The sequence below is a fragment of the Thrips palmi genome, unplaced genomic scaffold, assembly GCF_012932325.1.
Source record: "Thrips palmi isolate BJ-2018 unplaced genomic scaffold, TpBJ-2018v1 HiC_scaffold_8, whole genome shotgun sequence".
In the NCBI taxonomy this organism is placed as follows: Eukaryota; Metazoa; Arthropoda; class Insecta; order Thysanoptera; family Thripidae; genus Thrips; species Thrips palmi.
In genome coordinates, this window is record NW_023144635.1 from 13,273,871 (window position 1) to 13,295,357 (window position 21,487).

At 43.8% G+C, this 21,487-nt stretch overlaps 1 protein-coding gene and 1 long non-coding RNA gene across 17 annotated transcripts; one reads left to right on the forward strand and one right to left on the reverse strand.

The window, feature by feature from the left end:
* The first annotated feature begins 795 nt into the window (after positions 1-795).
* Positions 796-2,297, forward strand: LOC117653591. The gene is made up of 3 exons (XR_004588240.1): positions 796-891; positions 1,923-2,036; positions 2,126-2,297. It is a non-coding gene; the product is annotated as an uncharacterized LOC117653591 (long non-coding RNA).
* Positions 2,298-3,820: 1,523 nt separating this feature from the next.
* On the reverse strand, positions 3,821-20,816 carry LOC117653543. Of its 16 annotated transcripts, none has more exons than XM_034399287.1 (9): positions 20,767-20,816; positions 17,379-17,470; positions 17,088-17,201; positions 15,787-16,005; positions 14,633-14,830; positions 13,109-13,401; positions 12,007-12,207; positions 10,442-10,598; positions 3,821-5,059 (listed from the first exon to the last, which is right to left on the reverse strand). In XM_034399287.1, the coding sequence occupies exons 2-9, from the start codon at positions 17,403-17,405 to the stop codon at positions 4,769-4,771; spliced, it is 1,500 nt and encodes a 499-aa protein (XP_034255178.1). In that variant the 5' UTR covers positions 17,406-17,470; positions 20,767-20,816; the 3' UTR covers positions 3,821-4,768. The 16 variants fall into 16 exon arrangements, with proteins under 16 accessions (XP_034255178.1, XP_034255194.1, XP_034255183.1 ...); XM_034399303.1 differs by having other exon boundaries at positions 17,379-17,467; positions 20,767-20,790; XM_034399292.1 differs by lacking the exon at positions 20,767-20,816 and adding an exon at positions 20,478-20,581.
* Positions 20,817-21,487: the final 671 nt, after the last annotated feature.

A 21,487-nucleotide genomic window follows, 5' to 3' on the forward strand; every position in this document is an offset into this window, starting at 1 on the left:
AATTATGCCCTTTAAGGACGTAAACGATTTCGCCCTTAAAGGGCATTAAACGATTTATGCCCTTGCGAAGGGCGTAAGAGTATTTATGCCCTAAAGGGCGTTATTTTTATGCCTTTCTTTAACCAGTGCAGACAAGCAAATCCATAGACCAATTGCTTCATGCCCAGGAGGCTACCGATGTGTTACGCCGCTCCCTGATTGGTCGGCACCTTTTACGTCCACATTTCAGGGTTTGAAACGCAACGAATGTTAATTTTAGAGTGTCTTATGCACACTAAACACTTCAGTTTGCTGAGCTAGCCTGTGGCGAAGGGATCCACCGCTGCGTTTGACCGCGTCCCTCGGGCAATCGCGGCGACCCTCCGGCGGCCGAAGTCCAGCCTAACGGCGACCGGCATTTTCCGCGTACCCAGCGTCCGGGCCGTCCGGGCCCGGCCCGGCTCAGGTACACGGTCCGGCTGAGCTCCGGCTCGTCTCCGCTCGGCTCGAGCCCCGCGTGGGGCTGGCCCCAGAGAGGACGGAACAGAGAGGTATAACTGGGATAGGGCCCGCTCCGCCAATTTCCGAACCTCGCGGGGCGCGCGAACTAACACGGTAGCCAACCTACGACACAAAAAACTTCATTTCTGTTGGCGTCTTTTGCCCAACTCGCCATTATTTTTAAAATTTCTTAATAGCTATTACATTTGGCAAAACAGGGGAAAAAGCTTGAACGCTAGTTTAATAAAAATAAGGGGACATGAAATATTAGTTTAATATTCGTTGAGCCAGCCCTGCTCGGGGCCTCCCGAAGTTCCTTCGGCTCCGAGCCGACCGCCACTTCGTTGCAGCAGTAGTGCGCTCGTGTCTTCCGTGTTGTGTTCGTCGTTGGACTTGTTTATTTTTGTTGCGGTAAGTATTTAAATTCTTTGGAATTTAGTCCTTAGTTTCCTTTCTTGAAACTGCCGTATTGTGAATCCCTCTCCATTCCTCGGCGCCCCGGTTTACTCGATCATGTAATGAAATTCGGCGATTGCCGAAACAGGCCTACGCAGCCGGCATTGCTTAGTTATGGCGTCCATCTTGTACTTAACATTTCGTGATATGTTTTGAGTTTTTCAATTCCGTGGTGTTTCCTTTATCTTATAAAGTCCCTCCTCAGTGCATTATCTATGATCATAGCAACTTTTTTGAAGTGTGTAGCGGCCTCAAGTGACTTTGCGGCCGAGTGGCCTAAACTCATAACCTCAACTCTGTGCCCTGTTGGTCTCTTGTTTTTCCTAAGTGAAAAAAGTTATCATTTCACTTTTTTAAATACATGTCCCAAACATACCAATTTTTGAATAAAAGTTGCTTTCTATTGCATAGACTCATTCTGAAAGTGTGGAACCCCACCTCTTTTTAGTTTCTGAGTTATGGATGTTTACGCAAACTTTTAGTCGATTCCCCCAAAATCTCCTAAAGACACAGAAAATGGTCCCCAGCCTTTTAATTGAGGCATTTATATCTCTTTTAGTATTAGATAAAGGTGGTGCTGCCCCTTTTTTTACACCCTCCTTTGTTTTCCTGAAAAACAACAAATAAGAACAAAATGTGACAAGATATCTCAAATTTGAAGAAAATAAAAACAAGAGTAGAAAAGTGGCTTTCACACCTTGTACTGGGCTTATATTTCCAAATCTTTCTCCTTTCTATGTAAAGGTTCAAATGCCAGAATCTGCAAACTGCGTACCTTCCCATATGTCATAGGGAGAATTTGGAAGAAATCGACTTAAAGTTTGCGTAAAGCTCCACAGCACAAAGACCAATATGAGCTGGGTTCCTCAACTCAGGGATTGAATTAATCTATTAATGGTTGAATTTTAGCCACACATTGAACTTCCTGTCACAAGTATTTGTAGAACTTAACAATATACTTAATATTTTTTTATCTCTTGTTCTAGATGGCTCTTGATTTTAAGGCTTGGGGTGATGTCCTCACCTTCCCTAACTCCAAGAGGATGAAGGTGTTACTGGAGGCTGTTGACTCTATTCTATCCACCAATCTGCTCTAAGTGGTACGTTCCATTATGGACTTAGTTTTCTCACTGGCTCTTCCTTTTCCCCATCGTGCGTTTGCTAATTTCTGTCTCTTATTTCTTTTCAGATCGATGATGTGTTTTGCGGGCTCCCCAACTGATCCTTCCGTTTAACTTGTGACTGAAGATTGCCAATTAGTGATCTGTGATATAATCTGTGATAATTGTTTTCATTTGACATGTAGTATTTAATTTAAAATTTTGACTCGGTTAATGTTGTGATGTACCTGAGACTAATGTTTTCATTAAACATTCCTTTTTGTTTTAATATCTCATTTTCATTCCACAAGCCTGCCCTAGCCCCCCCCCCAAAAAAAAAAAGTGGAGTAAGCTTACAAGCTATTTTCTCATTCCTATAGAACAGTGGAAAAGAGCAATAGAGATTTGAAAACCACACCAACTGACACTCGAAGCAGCCCATTATGCATCTCAAACACCAAAACCAGTTTAATTGGCCAGGATCAACCACAATTCAGTCCAAAAACCTGGGTACCGGGCCAGCCGCCCGGCCGCCAGGCGGCGCGAACGCGCATTCAAACGAACGGCGCGGCCCGGGCCGACCGGGCCGTGTCGAGCTCCAGCCAAAAAGCGCGCGAACGCACCGCTAGGTGCGCTACCGTCGGCGCGCGGCCGCCGGGCCCGACGAAATTGGCGGAGCGGCTTAGCATGGGAGTTATACCTCTCTGTTCCGTCCTCTCTGGCTGGCCCCGGGTGGGCCCCGGCAGGACTTTCGCAAAACATGCTCCTCGCTGGACAGCCTCGTGCCGCACCGTGGGGAAATATCTTACTGTTATTCCACGACTTTGACGCCACACTGCAAATTTGATGACACTTTATGACAAAGTCGTGATGATGGTCTCATCACAAATAGGTGCCGTTCTCATCAAAGCTCCTGTGTACTTATTGCATGGACGAGACAACAATGTCTGATGACACTCTGAAGGAACATTAGCCTTGAAATTGTCACCAAGTGAAGAGTAACATTTACGCAGTACTAACCCTGAAAATCCTTCACTAATTGTATTTTAGACCTTTCGAAGCAAAGCAGCTTGTTAACATAGCATTTTGAGCATGCATAGGCTTACTAAGAAAATACTTCCCAATTAACGTATAGCAAAGTAAATAGTTTGCACCGTTTAAAAATGCCCAAATTACGAGATTACGAGACGCGATACCGGGTGGGCGGCCGCAGAGCACCTCGATAGCCGCCTGAAAAGTGCGGAAAAAGAGTGGTACTTTGCCGCTGTAAGTAGGCATAAAGCGTTACTTTGTTCCCCCATAGGCTGCCTCTGGATCCGCCACTGCAAAATACTTCTAAGGTTTGAAGCGTGCTCGAAAAAGTCTGCAAGGGATCTGCTTTTTAACTGCGATCAAAATGACGGCATTGTAAAATTGCCTTTAATTTTGAAGGAACACTTCATATTGGGAATGATTTTGCCTCATGCCACGAATCATTTCTCTACATTTTGCAATGCCTTCATTTTCTTCACATTACGAAGCCGTTCATTGAGTTTTTATCTGTTCGAGTCAAGTTGTGAAGCTAGTCACGTTCGTCTAAATGCGATGTCACGGTCGTTAAATTAGGCTATATCACATACGATTGGACGTGGATCAATATTCACTGGGAAGCTTTGATTTTACTAGTACGTTTGCGCCCTGGCTTTTTCAGGTCCTCATACGACAGTGATACCACTGTAATACGTCAAAAAAAGAAAAGAAAGAGTTACATGGGGCAAGAAGGCGAAGACAAGATCAAGACCAGCTACGAAATGAAACATTTATTGGAATGCACTGAGAGAACACAGATATTCATCAATGATAAACTAAAATTGCCTATCATGTACGGAAAGCAGTGCATACCATCCACCTCAAGAAAAACTCCGAGGTGCTCAGTAAGGGCCAAAACATTGTAATAATGAGCGAGAATAATTGAATGTTTCAACACCATTACATACAGTGAGTGTCACGACTTACATTGAGCATTTGAATAAATAGGAAACAGAAATGCAGGCTAAATTTGTCCAACGTCAGGTTTCCAATAGAAGCATTATCTGCTTGCTTACATCCATCAAAGAATGTTCAACATGTGTCATAAAGACCCTATACATACAAAGTACCCGACAATTTTTTGAAACGCAGCTGCGCTTAAGTAGTCAATCAATAAGGAACTAAAATTAAGGACTCAACTTAGCTGCAATCAAGAAGTCTTCAACCCCATGACATCAGATTAATCTTAAATCTACATTGAGTATTAGAATCAGAAACCAAAAGGGAATGCAAAGCGAGTTTGTTCAAAACCAGGTACAAGCAGCAGCAACCGCTTAACTTTCATTGAACGAAAGTTCAACAGTCTGCACTTACCATACAAATAACCAAAAAGTAATTTGAAACACAGCTTCTCACATAGTTCATCAATACTTAACACTAAAAGTGAGGGCACTAACCACCTCCATTACCTTGAAACAACATTCACCATTGAAATCGTCAAAGTCCTAAGCACAGGGCGTCGAAACTAGTGCTGTCATAGTTCATACAGTGCACAGGGCGTCCAAACTAGCGCTGTCTGTCATAGTTCATACAGTGCACAGGGCGTCTAAACTAGTGCTGTCAAGGTCCAGACCGAGCACAGGGAGTCCAAACTAGCACTGTCAAAATCCAGACGTCCGAACAACCACAGTCTAAGCCCCGGCAGCGCACACGATGTCCGGACACTAGTACTGCCAACGCAGGTCCAGCCCGCGCTCTTTGACGGCCGCGGCGCCGGCTTGGCCCAGCAGCCTGCTGGGCAGACGCGCCTTGGCCAGCTTGGGCAGGGCGGCGATCATGGGCAGGTGGACGGCCTCCAGGGCGCCGCACTGGTCCAGGTGCAGCTCGCGGAGCGACTCGGACGCGCCGCCCTGCAGCAGCGCGCTCACGTCCTCCTGCCGCCAGCCGCTGCCGTTCAACTTGAAGACCTCCAGGCGGGTGCAGTTCTCCGCCACGGCCGCCAGCAGCGGGCACACCTGCAACAGAGATGAGTTTCAGAAGTGAATCAACTACAAAAAACAAAACAAAAAGAACAGTTCTCCATAGCATTTGCTCCACGCTTGAAACCTTCCGGAGTGATTTAAGCATTCACAGACTATTTTACTTAGTTATACGAAGAAAGACAGTAGTTCGTAAATTAAGAAGTCTTTTCTTTGTCAGTTAATGTATGCTCAAAATACTTAGATATAACAAGCACCTTTCCTTTGAATAGCTTAAAATAGTTAGTGCAGTTTTAGGAGCGTTTGAACTACAAGGAAAATGAAGGCAATGAAGAATTGTTTAATATTGCGAAAGCAAGCTTCATTTAACGGAAAATTCTGCGTCACAATACAAAGCATTTCCACGCAGAATTAAAAGTGCCCAAGTTTTCTTGGCATTAGATTCAGATTCTTTGTCATTTTACATACTTTCATGTTGACAAGCAATGCTTGGTAGGCATATCACTGGGAGAGTGACAAATTAGCAAGTATCCTTTAATATCCACACAATGTCTATATGACACACAGAAAGATGATGATGTGTGCCAATTCTGATATACGTTACACAATTCTCAAAAGAAAACAAAAGAGATGCGGATTCTTGGAGAGTCCTCAGTTCATATAACACCACATTGCTATCAACACATTAGCAGAAAAATATATAATAATAAAAATAAAATGTCGGAAAGAAATTTCCAGAGTAAGCATGGACAGATTCTAGTTACAAGTATGGAAAGGAGATGACTTACTTTAGCATACAGTACTCCAATCCATTTACAATTACAACAGGTGATGTTGAGAATGTTAAGTTGGTACTAGAATAAACTTATCCAATTTTGTATTCCTAAGTTGGCAACAAAAATATATGTAGACTGTCTTTTGTCAATGTCAATACAGTACAATCCGCTTAAACCGTATCCGTTTAAACCGTTTCTCCGCTTAAGACGTCTCAGAGCGATTCTACATTCGAATCATAGGCCGAAACAATGCATTAGGAGTCCGCTTAAACCGTCTCCGTTTAAGACGTTTCTCCGCTTTTATCGTTGTTTCGGGCCGTTTTTCATTCGTTTAAACCGTTTTGCACCGTTAAAGAAGCGCTTTTTTCGCCGAATACGCGTATGTTTGCGTTCCGATGTCGAGCGCGTGCACCTCCACGCTGCCACTACCCCTTGCCACTCTACCCCGGTGCTCGGCTACGGCGGCGGCGGCGCGGGCGGCGCGACAAGTCACAACACGGGGCGTTCTGAGAGCTGGACAAGAGCCCATTAAATGTATTACCACTCAAGATTTCATAACAAAGCATTTTTAGAGTCTTTTCAGTCTTCTCTACTGAGTTACGGCAAAAAAACGCGTTTTTCAATCATTTTTTTCGAATTTCGGTTAAAACGTTCTCCGCTTAAGACGTCCGGAACCGGCGCAATCGGGCAAAACGGTTTAAGCGGATTGTACTGTACAACAAAAATAAAAACAACAAGAGCCAGAAGGACAAAGAACAAAGACCGAGTATTTTTACTTAAGTGAATCCCGAACTGAAATTGAACAAATACTTGTTAAATCAGACAAGACGAGTTATTAAAATTCAACAGGTTATGGGCCCAGGCCGTGCCTGATAACAAAAGTGAAAACTTGTGAGAAAAGAAGTGTGTTGAAGTGAAAGTGAAAGAAGAAAAACTGAGTCCTTTGTGTGAGTCCTTTGTGTGCTACACACAATGGCGAGCACTACTGTGAAAATCGACAGTGAAGATGTGGCCAGTGTCACGAAACTTAAAAACAGTGCTACCTTTTCACTTTGGCATTTTGAAATTAAAATTCTGTTCAAATCCAAGCAACTCATGGAGATTGTGACTGGAGAAAATACACTTGCTGGTTGTGGACGAGACGATGAGAAGAAAGCCAAGTGGAAGACCAAAGATGCTATTGCACAACATGTCATTCTGAAAACCATTGACAAAGAAGTAAAACTCCATCTCTTGGCATGTGAAAATGCAAAAGAAATGTATGATACTCTGGTGAGAATATACAAGAAAGAAACTGATCAAGAAAAATGTAAATTACTACAAGACTTTTATAACTATAAATTTGATACTGCCAAGGATGTTCAGTTGAATATAAGCAAGATGCAGAATATAGTTTATCAGTTGACAGCCTTGGGAGAAGAAATAACAGAAACAATGTTGATGTCAAAAGTTCTAACAGTCCTGCCAGAAAAGTTCAAACACTTCAGCACAGCTTGGGATTCTACATCGAAGAATGACAAGAACATTGAGAACTTAATGCAACGACTAACGTTGGAGGAAGATAAATATAAAATGCAAAGAGAAGAAAAACCAGTGGCCTTCAAAGCAGAATCAAAAGGTAATGGAGAAATTACATGCTATGGATGTGGCAAGAAAGGACATATAAAGTCCAAAATGTCGTGTAAAACCTTCAAAGAGTATGGAAAGTGTTGGAATCCTGAGAAATGTGAAGATCAACACAAACAAAAGTATAAAGATAAGTTTGAGGCAGGTAGCGTTATTTCAACCATAAGCAAATGGGTGGATCTTCTAATTCTCATGTTGTCGCGTATATTGCGGGCCATTTTGCAGCTTACATTATTATGTAGTTCAATGCAGAAAAGTTTAGAACTTAAGGCGTTAAACGGGAGGCTTGACACAGCTGAAGACAAATTCCATAATTTGGTCCAGTCTATAGGTAAGATGCAAAAGACCGCTCACACCATGAGTGATAGACTGACCGATATAGAACGTCACCTCGATGATTTGGTGGACAAGTTGAGTGGAATGCTCGGTGGAATGGGAGCAAATCCTGGACTAGGTGAGTTTTCGACAGAGATGGGGAAGATACAGACAGATATGCGAAGTAGGTTACCTTCTTTAAAGAGAGGGAAAAGCTTAAGGGGAGAAAATAACAGAAGACCAAGAAGAGAAAGAAAAATGCCATCAAAATATAACGACTACATAATGGACTTTGCAGAAGTTGAATCACTACTTACTTATGAGGAAGCTGTAAATTCTGAAGAGAAACACCAGTGGATAAAAGCAATTAAAAGTGAGAAAGAATCTCTCATGAAGAATAACACTTGGACCTACACAGACAAACATCTGGTAAAGAAGAAAGATGTACTAAAGTCTAGGTGGGTGCTAAGAGTGAAAGAAGATGGCACATACAAGGCACGTTTAGTGGCTAAGGGATGTGCACAGGACAAAAATAAGATGGATTATGAAAACATATATAGTCCTGTTGTAGATACAACATCCCTCAGACTGTTGTTTGCTATAGCTGCCAAAAGGAATTGGAGTATACAAACATTAGATGTAAAAACAGCCTTTCTATACGGAGAGCTAGAAGAACCAGTATACATGGAAATACCAGAAGGTTTTGAACAATCTGGTAAAATATGTTTGCTGAAGAAATCATTATATGGACTCCGACAAGCACCAAGCCAGTGGAATAAAAGATTCACTGGATTTCTAAGAGAACAAAACATGACACAACTAAAGTCAGATAATTGTATCTTCAAATCAAAAGAGGGTGATTTGTATCTGGCTATTCACGTTGATGACGGAATAATAATTGGAGAAAATAAAGAATGTATCAAGAAATTGCAAGACAAATTGAAGAAAGAATTTGAGATGACTATAAATGAAGATCCAAAAACATATCTTGGAATGGATATCGAGAAAACAGAAGGAGGTATAATAATCTCACAAGAGAATTATGCAGAGAAGGTGATCAAGAAATTCGGAATGGAAGGGGCAAATCCAATGAAGACTCCACTAAATCAAGACATATACAGAAGTGATGATCAAGATAATGAGGAAGTAGAAGACTCACATATCAACTTCAGAGAGGGTATAGGAAGTCTTTTATATTTATCATGCAAAACACGCCCTGATCTGAGTTTTGCTGTGAACTATATGAGTCGTTCGATGGAACAACCAAAGAAGAAAGATTATATCAATCTTAAAAGAACACTGAGATATTTGAGAGGAACAACAACAAATGGAATCTTCTATAGTAGAAGTCAAGAAGATAAAAATGAAGAAACATTACATCTGATTGCCTACTGTGATGCAGATTTTGCAGGAGATGTAGACTCAAGAGAACAAGACAAAACCAAAGAGATAAGAAGGAAAAGCACATCTGGATATGTTATTACCCTGTATGGAGGACCGATAGCCTGGTCTTCAAGAAGGCAAACCGTTGTAGCACAATCAACCATGGAAGCGGAACTGATTGCAGCATGTGAGTGTGTGAAGGAATTAAAGTACCTTGTGGAACTGCTAAAAGAACTGACAGGAAAAGAAGTCAAAGGCACACTTCACATTGACAATCAGAGTACTATAAAACTTATCAAGGCTGGACGGATGAAGAGAAGTCGACATATTGAAGTCAAATACTTCTTTATAAAAGATGAGTATTATAAAAAGTTGTTTGAAATGTCGTATGTACCGTCAGAAGATAACGTGAGTGATATCTTCACAAAACCATTGAATCATACCAAATTTGACAAGTTTGCCAAAGAGCTTATGTTGTAGATGTTCCTATTATGACAATAATATTAGCTGAAAGTGTCATATAAAGTTAAGAAATTCGTCCAAATAATTCGTCCAAATAATCAAGACTTAATTGTTAAAGTTATATAATCTTTTGATACTCAAATGTGCCATTATATTTGTGCCATTGTACTTAATTATTTTTTATATAATCTCTCATGTTTTTAATCAATCTTTTATATTTTTATATTCTTATACTTTTATATTTTCATAATTCTATGCCAAATATTTCTTTAACAACAAACAAAATTGTATTGCGTTTACGGGGGAGTGTTGAGAATGTTAAGTTGGTACTAGAATAAACTTATCCAATTTTGTATTCCTAAGTTGGCAACAAAAATATATGTAGACTGTCTTTTGTCAATGTCAATACAACAAAAATAAAAACAACAAGAGCCAGAAGGACAAAGAACAAAGACCGAGTATTTTTACTTAAGTGAATCCCGAACTGAAATTGAACAAATACTTGTTAAATCAGACAAGATGAGTTATTAAAATTCAACAGGTGATTGTGAAATGCTCCCAACTTTGCCAACCAATTTGTCATGAATATTAAAGCCTCTAACTCTCAGAAGCACGAAATTTCATGCAACAAGATTAGGGAGGTGATGTCAGTAAAAAGGTGACACAGACGTCCAATTCCAAATAACCGCCAAATTTCCCGGTAAGCCCAAAATCTACATAGAATGGCATGAAAGCAAGATTGGTATTCTTTTGAAAGCCTCTCCAAACCTCCACAGCAAAATTGGTAAGAGCAGGTATTTAATTTAGAATTTTAACTTAAGCTTTCGTCCTATCACAGATTTAAAGAATGGCTCACCTGTTCTCCAACACGAGCCTGTCGAAGCTTGATGTCAAGCTTCTTTAGCTTCTGCAGCGGTTGAACTGTACTTAACAGCTCAGAGAGCTTTTCTACAGCTTCTGTAGAGAGCCGCCCATCTAAATGCAGCTCTATGGATTCCAGACTGCCCATTTTCCTGAAAAAGACCACGGGAGTGAAGAAGAGAGACAAATGCCAAGTGTTTTCTCAAAAAATTGTGACCATAGCTCAATGCATTAAGCCCCTTCATCCACACTGTCAAAAGACTAGCACAAAAACTAAGCCTTAACGGATATAAAAGTCTACACTGTTTGACAGAGATGAAAAGATAAAAGCAACTAAGAGAAAATTTATTTGCTTGGAAGCAATGTATGTCATCATGAACCAAAGCAAAACAAATTTTGCTGAACCTGGAAAGCAAGATTTAGTCAAAGGACGAAAAATTTGTTTTCACCTGTTATTACTACCCTCTGCATGTAACTAAGTTCATGTAAATGAAAAAATATATTGGAATCATAATTAATTTTGATTTCTCCAAGTCATAATGAAATTACTATAGCTAGAAGTTGAGTCATGCAAAATTAAGTTTGCGACAAAAGTACTCAGTCAATATGTGTCGCAGGCATTACAAACTGAGTATTTATTGAGATACAATAATTGACACTAACAATATTTGTTTTTGAACAACTAATTCATGAATTACAAACTTGTCCTCGTGGAACTTTCCTCTTGGAATACGACAGATATAGATGCAACAAGCAGCAATCGTGAAGGCATGAAACAATATTCATGAGAGCCCACTTACTACCACTCAAGAGGGTTAAGACAAATAAATGCCTCAAGATGAGGGTAAGGGCATTCAAATAATGTCAAGTAACGCCCCTTCCAAGGGCACAAACCTAAGCGCGGGCGGATCCAGAGGGGGGCTAAAGGGCCTTTCCCCCACCCTCACAAGACCAGCAGGAAGGCAGGCAAAACACAACTCTAGGCCTCTACAAACAGGCAAAAAATGGTACATGATCTCCCTCAGTCCACCTCTGACCTCTGGATCCGCCACTGCACCTCACCACATCCTTGTCGTCCACACTGAAAAACCAAACGTGGTCTAGACCACACCACACTGCAAACCTAACTGTCTACTAAGTACACACTTACAAATGCGTGCTTGCAAGTACGCACTTACAAACGCATGCTTGGCCAAGTACACACTTACAAATGCATGCTTGCAAGTACACACTTACAAACGCATGCTTGACGCCGTATAACTCCATGCATCAAGCATGCGTTTGTAAGTGTGTACTTGCAAGCATGCATTTGTAAGTGTGTACTTGGCCAAGCATGCGTTTGTAAGTGTGTACTTGCAAGCACGCATTTGAAAGTGTGTACTTGGTAGACAGTTAGGTTTGTAGTGCAACTGGTGTGGTGAAAAAGGGTGCCAGACCACACCGAACGTGGCCAAACGTGGTCTAGACCACACCAACTGATGCGGTCAAAATGGCATCCATTTGACCACACCAGTGGTGTGGTCTAGACCACGTTTGGTTTTTCAGTGCAGTGTCTCTCACCTGGTGACGGCCAGCATGTCGGCCTGCAGGGCGATGGACCGCAGCTTGCCGAGTTTGGCGATCTGCGCCACGAAGGGGGACTCGGCCTGGGCCTGCCGCACCGGCACCATGTCGAGGTGCGCCATCACGTCGCCGCGGCACCGCAGCAGGTCGGACACCATGGCGTCGGGCTGGTCGCGTCGAGGCGGCTTGTAGGCGGTCCTGCAGCACGAGGCAGACACACACTGTAAATGTCTAACGGTGAAAGGCTGCACCAACATGTTGTGATGGAGATTTTCTCCATAATACCAACGAAATTCGTGTGGCATTCGTACATAACGGCTTATATCCTGTGGAATTCCCTATGAAGATACGTTGTTCTGTCAGATGATGACTCATTCGTCAAAAGATCTATTAAGTACTACAGTGAATTCTCAATGGAATGTTATGAAGTCAGCTGCACCACCATAAAAGGGAACATTTTCACCGTAACAGGAAGAATCTTCAATGTACAACATTTAGAGTGCATAAGAGTTTGAATGCAGACACTAAGACACTTCCGCCTCTTCGGTCAGCAGCGAAGAAAAGGGCGCGGCCCCACTGTGAAACCACAGATGCGAAGGACTTCCCTACCTACCCAGAATTGGGTATTTGAAACGACTACGGAGCACCCAGCGGCCAGGGCAGAGCCGTACATTATGGCAAAATGCTACGGAAAATTCTGTTAACAGCTTGTGGTAATTCTCCGTAGCCCCCTTGTCAGTATTCTCCGTAGGCTTACAGTATTTTCCGTAGGACTATACAGTCTTGCAGGCCCTACGGAGAATACTGTAAAAGCCTACGGAGAAAATTGATAATAGGGCTACGGAGAATCCTGGCAAAAAAAATTAACAGAATTTTCCGTACCTTAATGACACAGTGGCATAAGAGCCCTTGTTATGAAAAGCCGTACTCCGTACCCCAAAAGCCGTACTGGCTGAGTTACGGTGGTACCAGGCAAATTGTCTACCAGACCGTGCCTGCACCTTTTCCCGTGGATTTTTTTTTACAGTGTAGAAGATACGCTGTTATGTCCGACAGCTACAGAATTATGGTAGAAACTCCTCTCAGCATGAAAACGTACCACCTTCGCAGCGGTGGCTGGTCCTCGTCGTCATCCGACTCCTGGCCGCCCTCCGACCCCAGGCCGTCCTCCGCCTTCTCAGCGTCGGCGCCGCCCATGTGGGCACGCACCCACTCGTCCGTCAGGAACACCTCCAGCTGTTTGAGCTTGCCGAACAGCTTCTTCTTAGCCACGTCCGTGGCGAACTCGCCGCCGTACGCCACCTCGCAGTGGTCGCTCCGGCCGACGCAGTTCACGATCAGCTTCATGGAGGACAGCTTCGACATGCCCCCGAGCACGTTCATTACGTTGGACTGCAAGGCGAGAGACAAGTTCAAGTCAAGAGGAGGCACAGTGTGCCAGAAGACCGGTGGAGCACACTAAATTTTATGTACAATTTTGTACGAGACATCACAGTTTATAGAACACACGATCTATTCGTACAAATTTGGTACGGAAACCTGCACAAATTTCAACATTTTTGGAGCAAAATTGCGTACAGATTTGTACAAAAAGTTCGTGTGCACAAAAATCTGTGATGTCTGGTGCAAAAACATATAGGGTGAGGCAGTCAAAATCCTGCACGCGTTTTGAGCTCCAGGGCCTGGAACCGAACGTGTGACCCCAGCATTTAATTGCTCTCCGAACGAGGAATCTACTGATGAGGCCCCACGCTCGGTTCGAGTCCGATTTATAGAAAATCTGGAGCTCAAAACACATCCAGGATTTTTTTCGTCTACACCCGTCGTCCACTGTGCGAGGTCCTGGTGAAAATCTCACTAGTTCAAGTCCTCATGTGAAACTAAGCCAGAAACATGAAGTATAACATGGTTAAGATTTAAATTTTGAATGTTGAAGCACAGGCCATACTGAAAACCGGGTCAAAGAGCATTTCATTACATACATGCTGTGTCATTCTGCATGCTTGATGCAGTATTAAGTTGGCCTGTTGGTTCTCACATTTCTCCCTTTGAAGTTTATAGTAGAAAGATTCCAGCATCCAGAACTCGAAACGTCTATCACGTCGTAATCTTATAAAGCAAGAATGGCTCAAATGAAAGAACAATGTACTAGAAATTGCTTAACTTTTAGTGACATTACCAAGTAAGACCCCAATTTCCTACAAACTTCCACGGCAGAAGAAGACAAGATTTTCACCAGACCCATCTGTGACAGGTTCTTAAGTGAAGCTGCTTTATAAAAACAAAGCAAATCTCTACCGGCTGAAGAATACAGTTAACATTGCTTACATGCTGTTTAGTCTAAATTTTGGATACCATGGATGCAGCAGCTGTTTACAGTAAAAATTTTACATGCCATGTGTACAGCAGAAGTTTCGTCTATGCCCATCTACGCAGTGAATGCTGGTTCTTTCTACGATCTCAATGCATTGATTAGATTACATATGCTATTGTGCGCCGTGAATACTGCATATGGACTTATGTGGAGCATTGGTTGTATATGCATGGCATGCATACAGTAAATGATTTGATATGCATACACAGAATGTATGCAGTTTACAGGTCCAGTTGAGGGAGAACATACCTTGCCCATGGTGATCTGGGCGTATTTCCTGTGGCGTCCCTTCTTGTTGAGGCTGGCGACAGTCTCGTACCGCTCTACCAGTGTGCTCAAGGCCACCCGGACATTCGTCAGCGTCTTGCTGTACTTGCGAAGCATCTTCACTAGCTCCTGGGCATAATGGTCTTCGGCTGCCCAGCTTCCATCACCAAGGTCCAGACCCTGAAAAAAAAATTAAAAAAAAAAACATGTAGTACAGAACCTATGCATGAATCTAATTACTTCATGACCAACAACACACATCTTTGTACTTCGCAAAGCATGTACACATGCTTAACTATGTAAAAAGGAAAGGTGGTAATTATAATCCATGAAGCGAAAGGTGGGGATACACAGTAACTCCATTTGCATTTTTCATTTGTTAAACAATAGTTTTCCCTGCAAACGGTTTCCTGTTTCTCCTAAAAAATTACGAGAATGGGACTAAATGGTGTTTAAATTAATTACCAAATAATTGCAATCCCATAGAACTCAATTTCCATTAGTTTCCGGGAGAAACAAAAATCTGTTAGCAGGGAAGACTCTGCGAATGAAAATGAAAATTTATGAGTAAAAAAAAAAGCATCTGCAAAAACTTTCTTAAGTGTGGTGTTTTTCCATAAAGTTCCAGTGATTTGAATCTTGACGTTAGAACGGACAACACAACCACATGCATTTGGTTCTCCAACACAGGTGGAATTTGGAGACAATTCAAGTGGAGCTGATGTCTGCGCAGAGTCTACACTGCTCTGGTACTCTTGAGGTAACCTCGTTGTTCGAACTACATAGGTTACTGAAGAGGAAGTTAAGTCAAGTCTTTTAATATAAGATTCATAAAAAACAAGTTGAGTTATCACCTTTACCAGTGCAACAGGGGCATGTGAACTTGGTTGAGCTTCCCTCATTTCCGAATGAAAAATAGACCGTAAAAGGTGACAAGTAAAGGTAAATTAAGTTTCAATGCAGACAGTCTATTGAACTGCTAGGAGTCGAGTATGCTCATGAGAAACTTAATTTGGAGATAAGTCACATATTCCCTTCTTCTGCTTCCCGGATCAAGTTAGTGTGTATAAGCTTAACAGTGGGCAGAACTGCACTTTCACAGTATCCCCACAGGTTTTAGTATCCAGTGTGCCTACCTGCACTTCGTTGGTGGCTGCGACCATGGCTGCCACCGTTCCGTCCAGCCTCTTCTCGGGTTTCCACTTCGGGAACATGCCGTACCATCCGCTGTCGAAGCTATTGGTCCCTCGTTTCAGATCGGACAGGTCCAACATCAAGATTCCCTTGCTTTTATTTAGATTCTTCAAAAAACCTGGGCGGTCCGCCTCCACGTACTTCAGGACTTGAGTCGGGGCCTTCGGATGAGACAGATACGCTCAAATTAGTTCAAAGTGACCATGAATGCTACGAGGGTAGGTTTTAACATGCAAACCACGACTTCACATAATTCGCACAAATTAAAAATAGTACAAATTAGCAATGGCCAAGGGTTTTAAGAGCCTAACAGCACATAATTAAAACCATTCGGAAATATAGAAGCTTTCCAGAAAAGAATTGACCTTTCGCTTGAAATCCATGGCACCGTGACCGAGAAGTTCTGCACATTTCTTTAAGGGGAGGTTCTGGTGAAAATCTTGCCATTTTCCAAATGGATCCCACAGTCATAATTTGTTCGGAATATAAAATTTTCCTTCGAGAAGACTAAAATTTAACTTTTGAAGGCACATGCCAGGCTGTAAACCCAGTCGAAGAGTCTTCTTGAGCCTATTTTGGCTGTATCTTAAAAAATCTCCTTGCGCATACTATTTTGTCATAAAAGGTTGGCCTTGACATTTTTCACTTTTTCGATTCATTTTCAAAAGACTCCGGCATGCATAGCTCCAAACTTCCATTATATTAAAAATGCAATTGACATTTTGAGTTGTGAATGCCGGCATCTATTAAAAATGAATCGAAGAAGTGAAAAATGTCAATGCCAATCTTTTACAACAAAATAGTATGCGCAAGAATTTTGAAGTTATAGCCTAAATGGGAGAAAAAGGCTCTGCGACGGGTTCAGGGCATAGAATGTGCATCCCCAATGAAAATTTTTAATAAATGCTTGATAAGACATCAAATTTTTAACAAAGTTTCACAGTGGGACCTACTTAGGAGAAAATAGCATTTTCACCAGAACCTCCCCTTAACAAGACACGTTGGATAGCAAAGTGTAAACATGGGTCATACCTTTCCATTTATCATAAATGAAAAAGCATGTGGCCTGCAAATGAACACGCGAGAAACCCAATCGGATATTCCAAACTCCTGACAATATAGTTTATGTACGAAATGACAAAACGAAACATCCAATATCAAATTAGGACCAAAACCAACTTCGCCACTAACAACAAAACAACGTTAATGACGTGAAAATCGATTAACTAATCAAAATTATTACCTGAAGTGCGGCCAGCTGCTCCCTCAGATCAGCATTCTCCTCCTCCAAGGCACTAAGTCGCATCTGCTTGCGGACCGCGCCAAGTCCGCCTTCGGAAGGTCCGGCCTCGCTGGCCTGAAACAGAAAGAAAACAACACTGGTGTTCAGCATATGCGATGGCAAGGTCAAAGATTCTCGTGCAACCCGAATCTTTGTGCCGCCACACTTCCAAGATACAGCATGATTGCAGCGAAATGGAATTGAGATGAGTGTTAATGGTACTCTTACAGAGTACGCGACCAGAACACTTACATTTTTACGCTTGGCAGCGGGCGCCATGGTGCTGCTGGAGTTGTTGCTGTTTGTCGGTGCAGTCTACAGGAACCGCCGTCCGCCAACTGCTTCTGTGAACAAACTCAACATGGTTACGAGCAAGAAAGAGCGAATCTGCCTCAGAGAAGAAGTCCGAAACTGTTCTATTTAAACAGACGTTGTTGCATGTGCACACACAACTTCAAGCTTTAGAATACCAAAAGGATCAACAAAAGGGATCACTGACAAAATTTCGCTCCCGAAAGTGCGAAAGCCTTAAAAAAGGAAATGCCCGAAGTGTTTTCAGGCCAACGGAACCTAGAGATCAACAGGAACACTTCTAGCAGGGCCTGAACTGAAGAACAAGAACACAGACCGGAAACAGTACAAGAAATCGGCCTTTACCGGGGGTTTCGACAGGTTTAAATCAAACTGTACAATAAGATTAGGCTTCCTTGAATTTTTGAGCTGAAAATAAACATTCGTCATCTAGAAATAAGCGTCGTTTGCCAACTGTTTCCGGCTAGTGTTGTTCTTGTTCTTCACTCCAGGCCCTGCTAGAAGTATATATTTCACTTCAGAACCCCGAAACAGCAGTACTAGACAGACAGGGACTCGTGGTGGTCGAAAACAGGCGATAGTACCGGGTTACACTTGGTACTCAAAGCCACGTGCTATGTCAAAGGGCGGTGGGCGCGGATCGGCAGAGCCGTGTTACGCTAAGACGTGTCCAGACGAACAAGGACCTTACTGACTATAGCAGTGGGGACAAACGCACTGCATCAACCGGAAACAGTAAAGGACACGAGGACAGGAAGTAGATAGACGCTTTCGCTCGCTGCCGAGTGAAGAACAAAAGTATTCAAGCCCAGGAAGCAGTAGGAACGTGCCCACAGGTTCCTGGGTAACAAATCATTGATGTTCTTCACTCGGTGACAGCAAAAGCGCCTAAAACAGAGATATCAGTAATCACTGAATGCATTGGAGTGTGAGGGGAAACTCTACGTGTGGTTGCTACTCCTCAAAACTAAGAACCCTCTTCCATAAAAACTAGTTCAAAATGGCAGACCGAATGAAAAAAGTTACGGTCTCAACTTGATGGTTAATTGAGAGTGAAGGACAAATTTCGAAGGACGCGCTACCGACGATCGTAAACTACCTCAAACTTCCGGTTTAGATTCAGAAAGAAACTGTACCCGGCGTTTGATCCCCACATGCGCCGAAGCGGTTTTGGTTCTTGCTTCTGTTCTCTGACTTCCGGTCCAGAAGTTAGTGAACATGCCTCATTGCATAAATTCTTTGCTCGGCGACGAGCAAAAGGGTCCACCACAGGCGGCTGCCGGCAGAGGCCTCTTTAAATCAATAGTGCAGGCAATGACACAGGAAAATCTAGGGTTCTGATTTGACAATGCGCCTCGACTTCCGGTGAAATTAGGGAATGGTAGTATATTTGACGTTTTAGTTCATTGTCCGCCACAACTGGACTTCCGCACAGTAGAAAGTCTGGAGGGTTTCGTTTCGTAACACGAAGAGAACGAAAGCAATGAAGGATTGCTTAAATTCACGAGTCAAACATCTCTTCACACGAGGCACTTCTTAAATACCTACACTTACTTCGTCATAACGAAGCAGAATTCAGACTTCTTTGGAAACGATGGTCAACACAATGAGCCAATGTGGCTAGCATAAAACGTCGGTCCATGTGGACCAAAAGCGATACGGCGACATGTCGTAATTTATATGCAATGATTCTGACCGTCAGCCAAACATCGCATTATCAGAATTCTCGAGTGGCCGTAAGATTCTTGAAGTCACGCGACTTTGCTACTTCTGCCGTGAGGACCAATTAGCCGAGGCACGAAGTCCTACGGAAGATCAGCTGGTAACATGTGAGTCTACATACGGACGATAGGGTACTGTGCTGTCGCACGGAAAATAGCGTGGCAGAGCTCTACGTCGTGTAGAATATTGATAGGGAGGCGTACGGAGAATTCACCTACAGAGTCTGTTACAGCAATTCTTCCGTAAGCTTTTTGCCACAGTTCCCGATTAGGGATCATTTCGCTGGGTGCACTCGGTTCCATGAAATGCACCGGAAGTCGGGTCGATCAGGCGACTTAGGTCCCCTGCTGAAAATTCGTACTGGTTAGAATATCTGAGGAACACCGCATCTAAATCAGGTCGCATATCAGAGACCTCCTTGTAACTGCAGTACGGCGTACCCCTGGTGAAAAAGGCTTGGGTTGGCCCAACTCGTCAAAAGACTATTTCGGGTCAGCATGCCCCTCGAGAAAAGAAAACCCGGGAATTACCCCGGGGGGCCATCAAAAGCCTCCTTACGGGGTCCGGCCTTCCCACTGTTAAAAGGGAGCTTCTTATGGCCACATTTCCCGGGATAATTTTCGGGGGCGAATGGACCGGGAAAAAAGATGCACGATTCCCCCTCAGCCCCTGGGAGTGTCACCAAGTCCAGGACGCCCGACTTCCGGTCCTTGTTCTCCGAGGAATCGAAGTGCAAGTGACTTTTTTTTATCACACCGACAGAGATAATAAGCTTTACGCGGGCCCGTTCCCTAGCGAGGCTTACGTTAAAAATCCCTCCTACAGTTAAAGGGTTTTCCCGGAAAAATTCCCTAAGTTGCGAAGTTTCAATTGGCTCTAGGTGGAAGGCCGAAAAAATTTTAAATTTTTTCCCCCAAGGACTTTGAAGAAGCAGGAAATAGCAGCACCCCACCTTGCGCCCACTGCTGTGAACTTTGTTCAGACCCACACCAATCGGGAACACTGTAAAATTCTTCCAAAGAACGTTCTTCCGAGCTACAAAGAAAGCAGCAGCTTGTGAAGGACGTTGTTTGTAATACGAAGGATTTTGTTTGCCCTAGGAAGGAAAAATCCTTCGGAGCTTACGAACAACTTCTTCGCAGCCTGAGAAGGACTTTTCCTTTCAGTTGCAAACAAAACCATTACTATTTCAATTATCTGTTCCCTAGGATGCGAAGCCGCTGTTTTCTTTGAATCATTAAGAGCATTCTTGGCAGGGTTTCAAATGTATGTCGCGCAGTCGGTTTCAGATTTCTCAAACAACGTGACAACGCTCACCCCAAGTCAAAAACGTTCACGATTACGCAGCAGCGCTAACACGAACTCTCTTCCTAGACAGCGTGGCTCGTCTACCGGACCTACAGTGGGCCAGAAAACCACCGTGAGGGGAAAAACCGACCGTTTTGATAGACCGCTGCCTGGATCGAACCGATCTGACCCCGCCGATGAATTCTTCTTCGGAAACCCATCGGTCGTCCAGCACGGGAAATCCGTTTACTACTTTGGAAAAACGTTCCGGGTCTTTACCGCCATCACCGTTTATAGCCCACTGTGGGACGGCCCTTACCTCGAGACGTCGGTTGGATCGGCCCCAGGAAGAGACTGCCCGGAGCAAACGGTCGCCTACACGCACTTTCACACTTTGAGCCTACCTCGCTGTACGCCTCGAAGGCCCCGCGACCCGAATCTACCTGCTGCTGACTGCTGCGCTGCTGTGTCCGGCTGGCGAGCGAGGCGACTGTTCTCGGAAGTGCGTGCGCGCGCGACTGCGCTGCAGGCAGGCAGGCAGGCGTCGGCGTCGTCCGCCCGCGTCCGCAACGTGCCGGGGTTGGAGTGGGAGGTGGCGGAGGACCGAGGAAGGAGGTGGGGTAGTGGGGGGCCGGCCGAGGTTCCTTCGGGTCCCTTGTGCGGTGCCGGTGTGCTCGCCGAACGGGGGGCGAGGAGAGAGCAAGAAGACGAGAAAAACTCTGGCTCTCTCCCAGCCGGGCAGGTTCCAACTTGTCGGCGCAAGCGAAGCAGCCGAGCTGCGGAACCCAGTGGGGGGGGGGGGGGGGAAAAGTGTAGAGACCCTCCCGAGTGAGTATCGAAGTGCTCTAGGGCGTCTGCTCAAAAAGTCCAGGCGCGGATCTAGACGTCCGTCTGCCGGGGGGAAAAGGGGAGGGGGCTAACACGGTGGGTTGCCTACTTACACGGGCCTCCAACTCCAGGACTTAGGGCCACTCGCACCAACTCTGAGCTAACGCGCCGTCAGCGAAGGTAACGGGGAATCGTTAATGGACCGTTAGGCC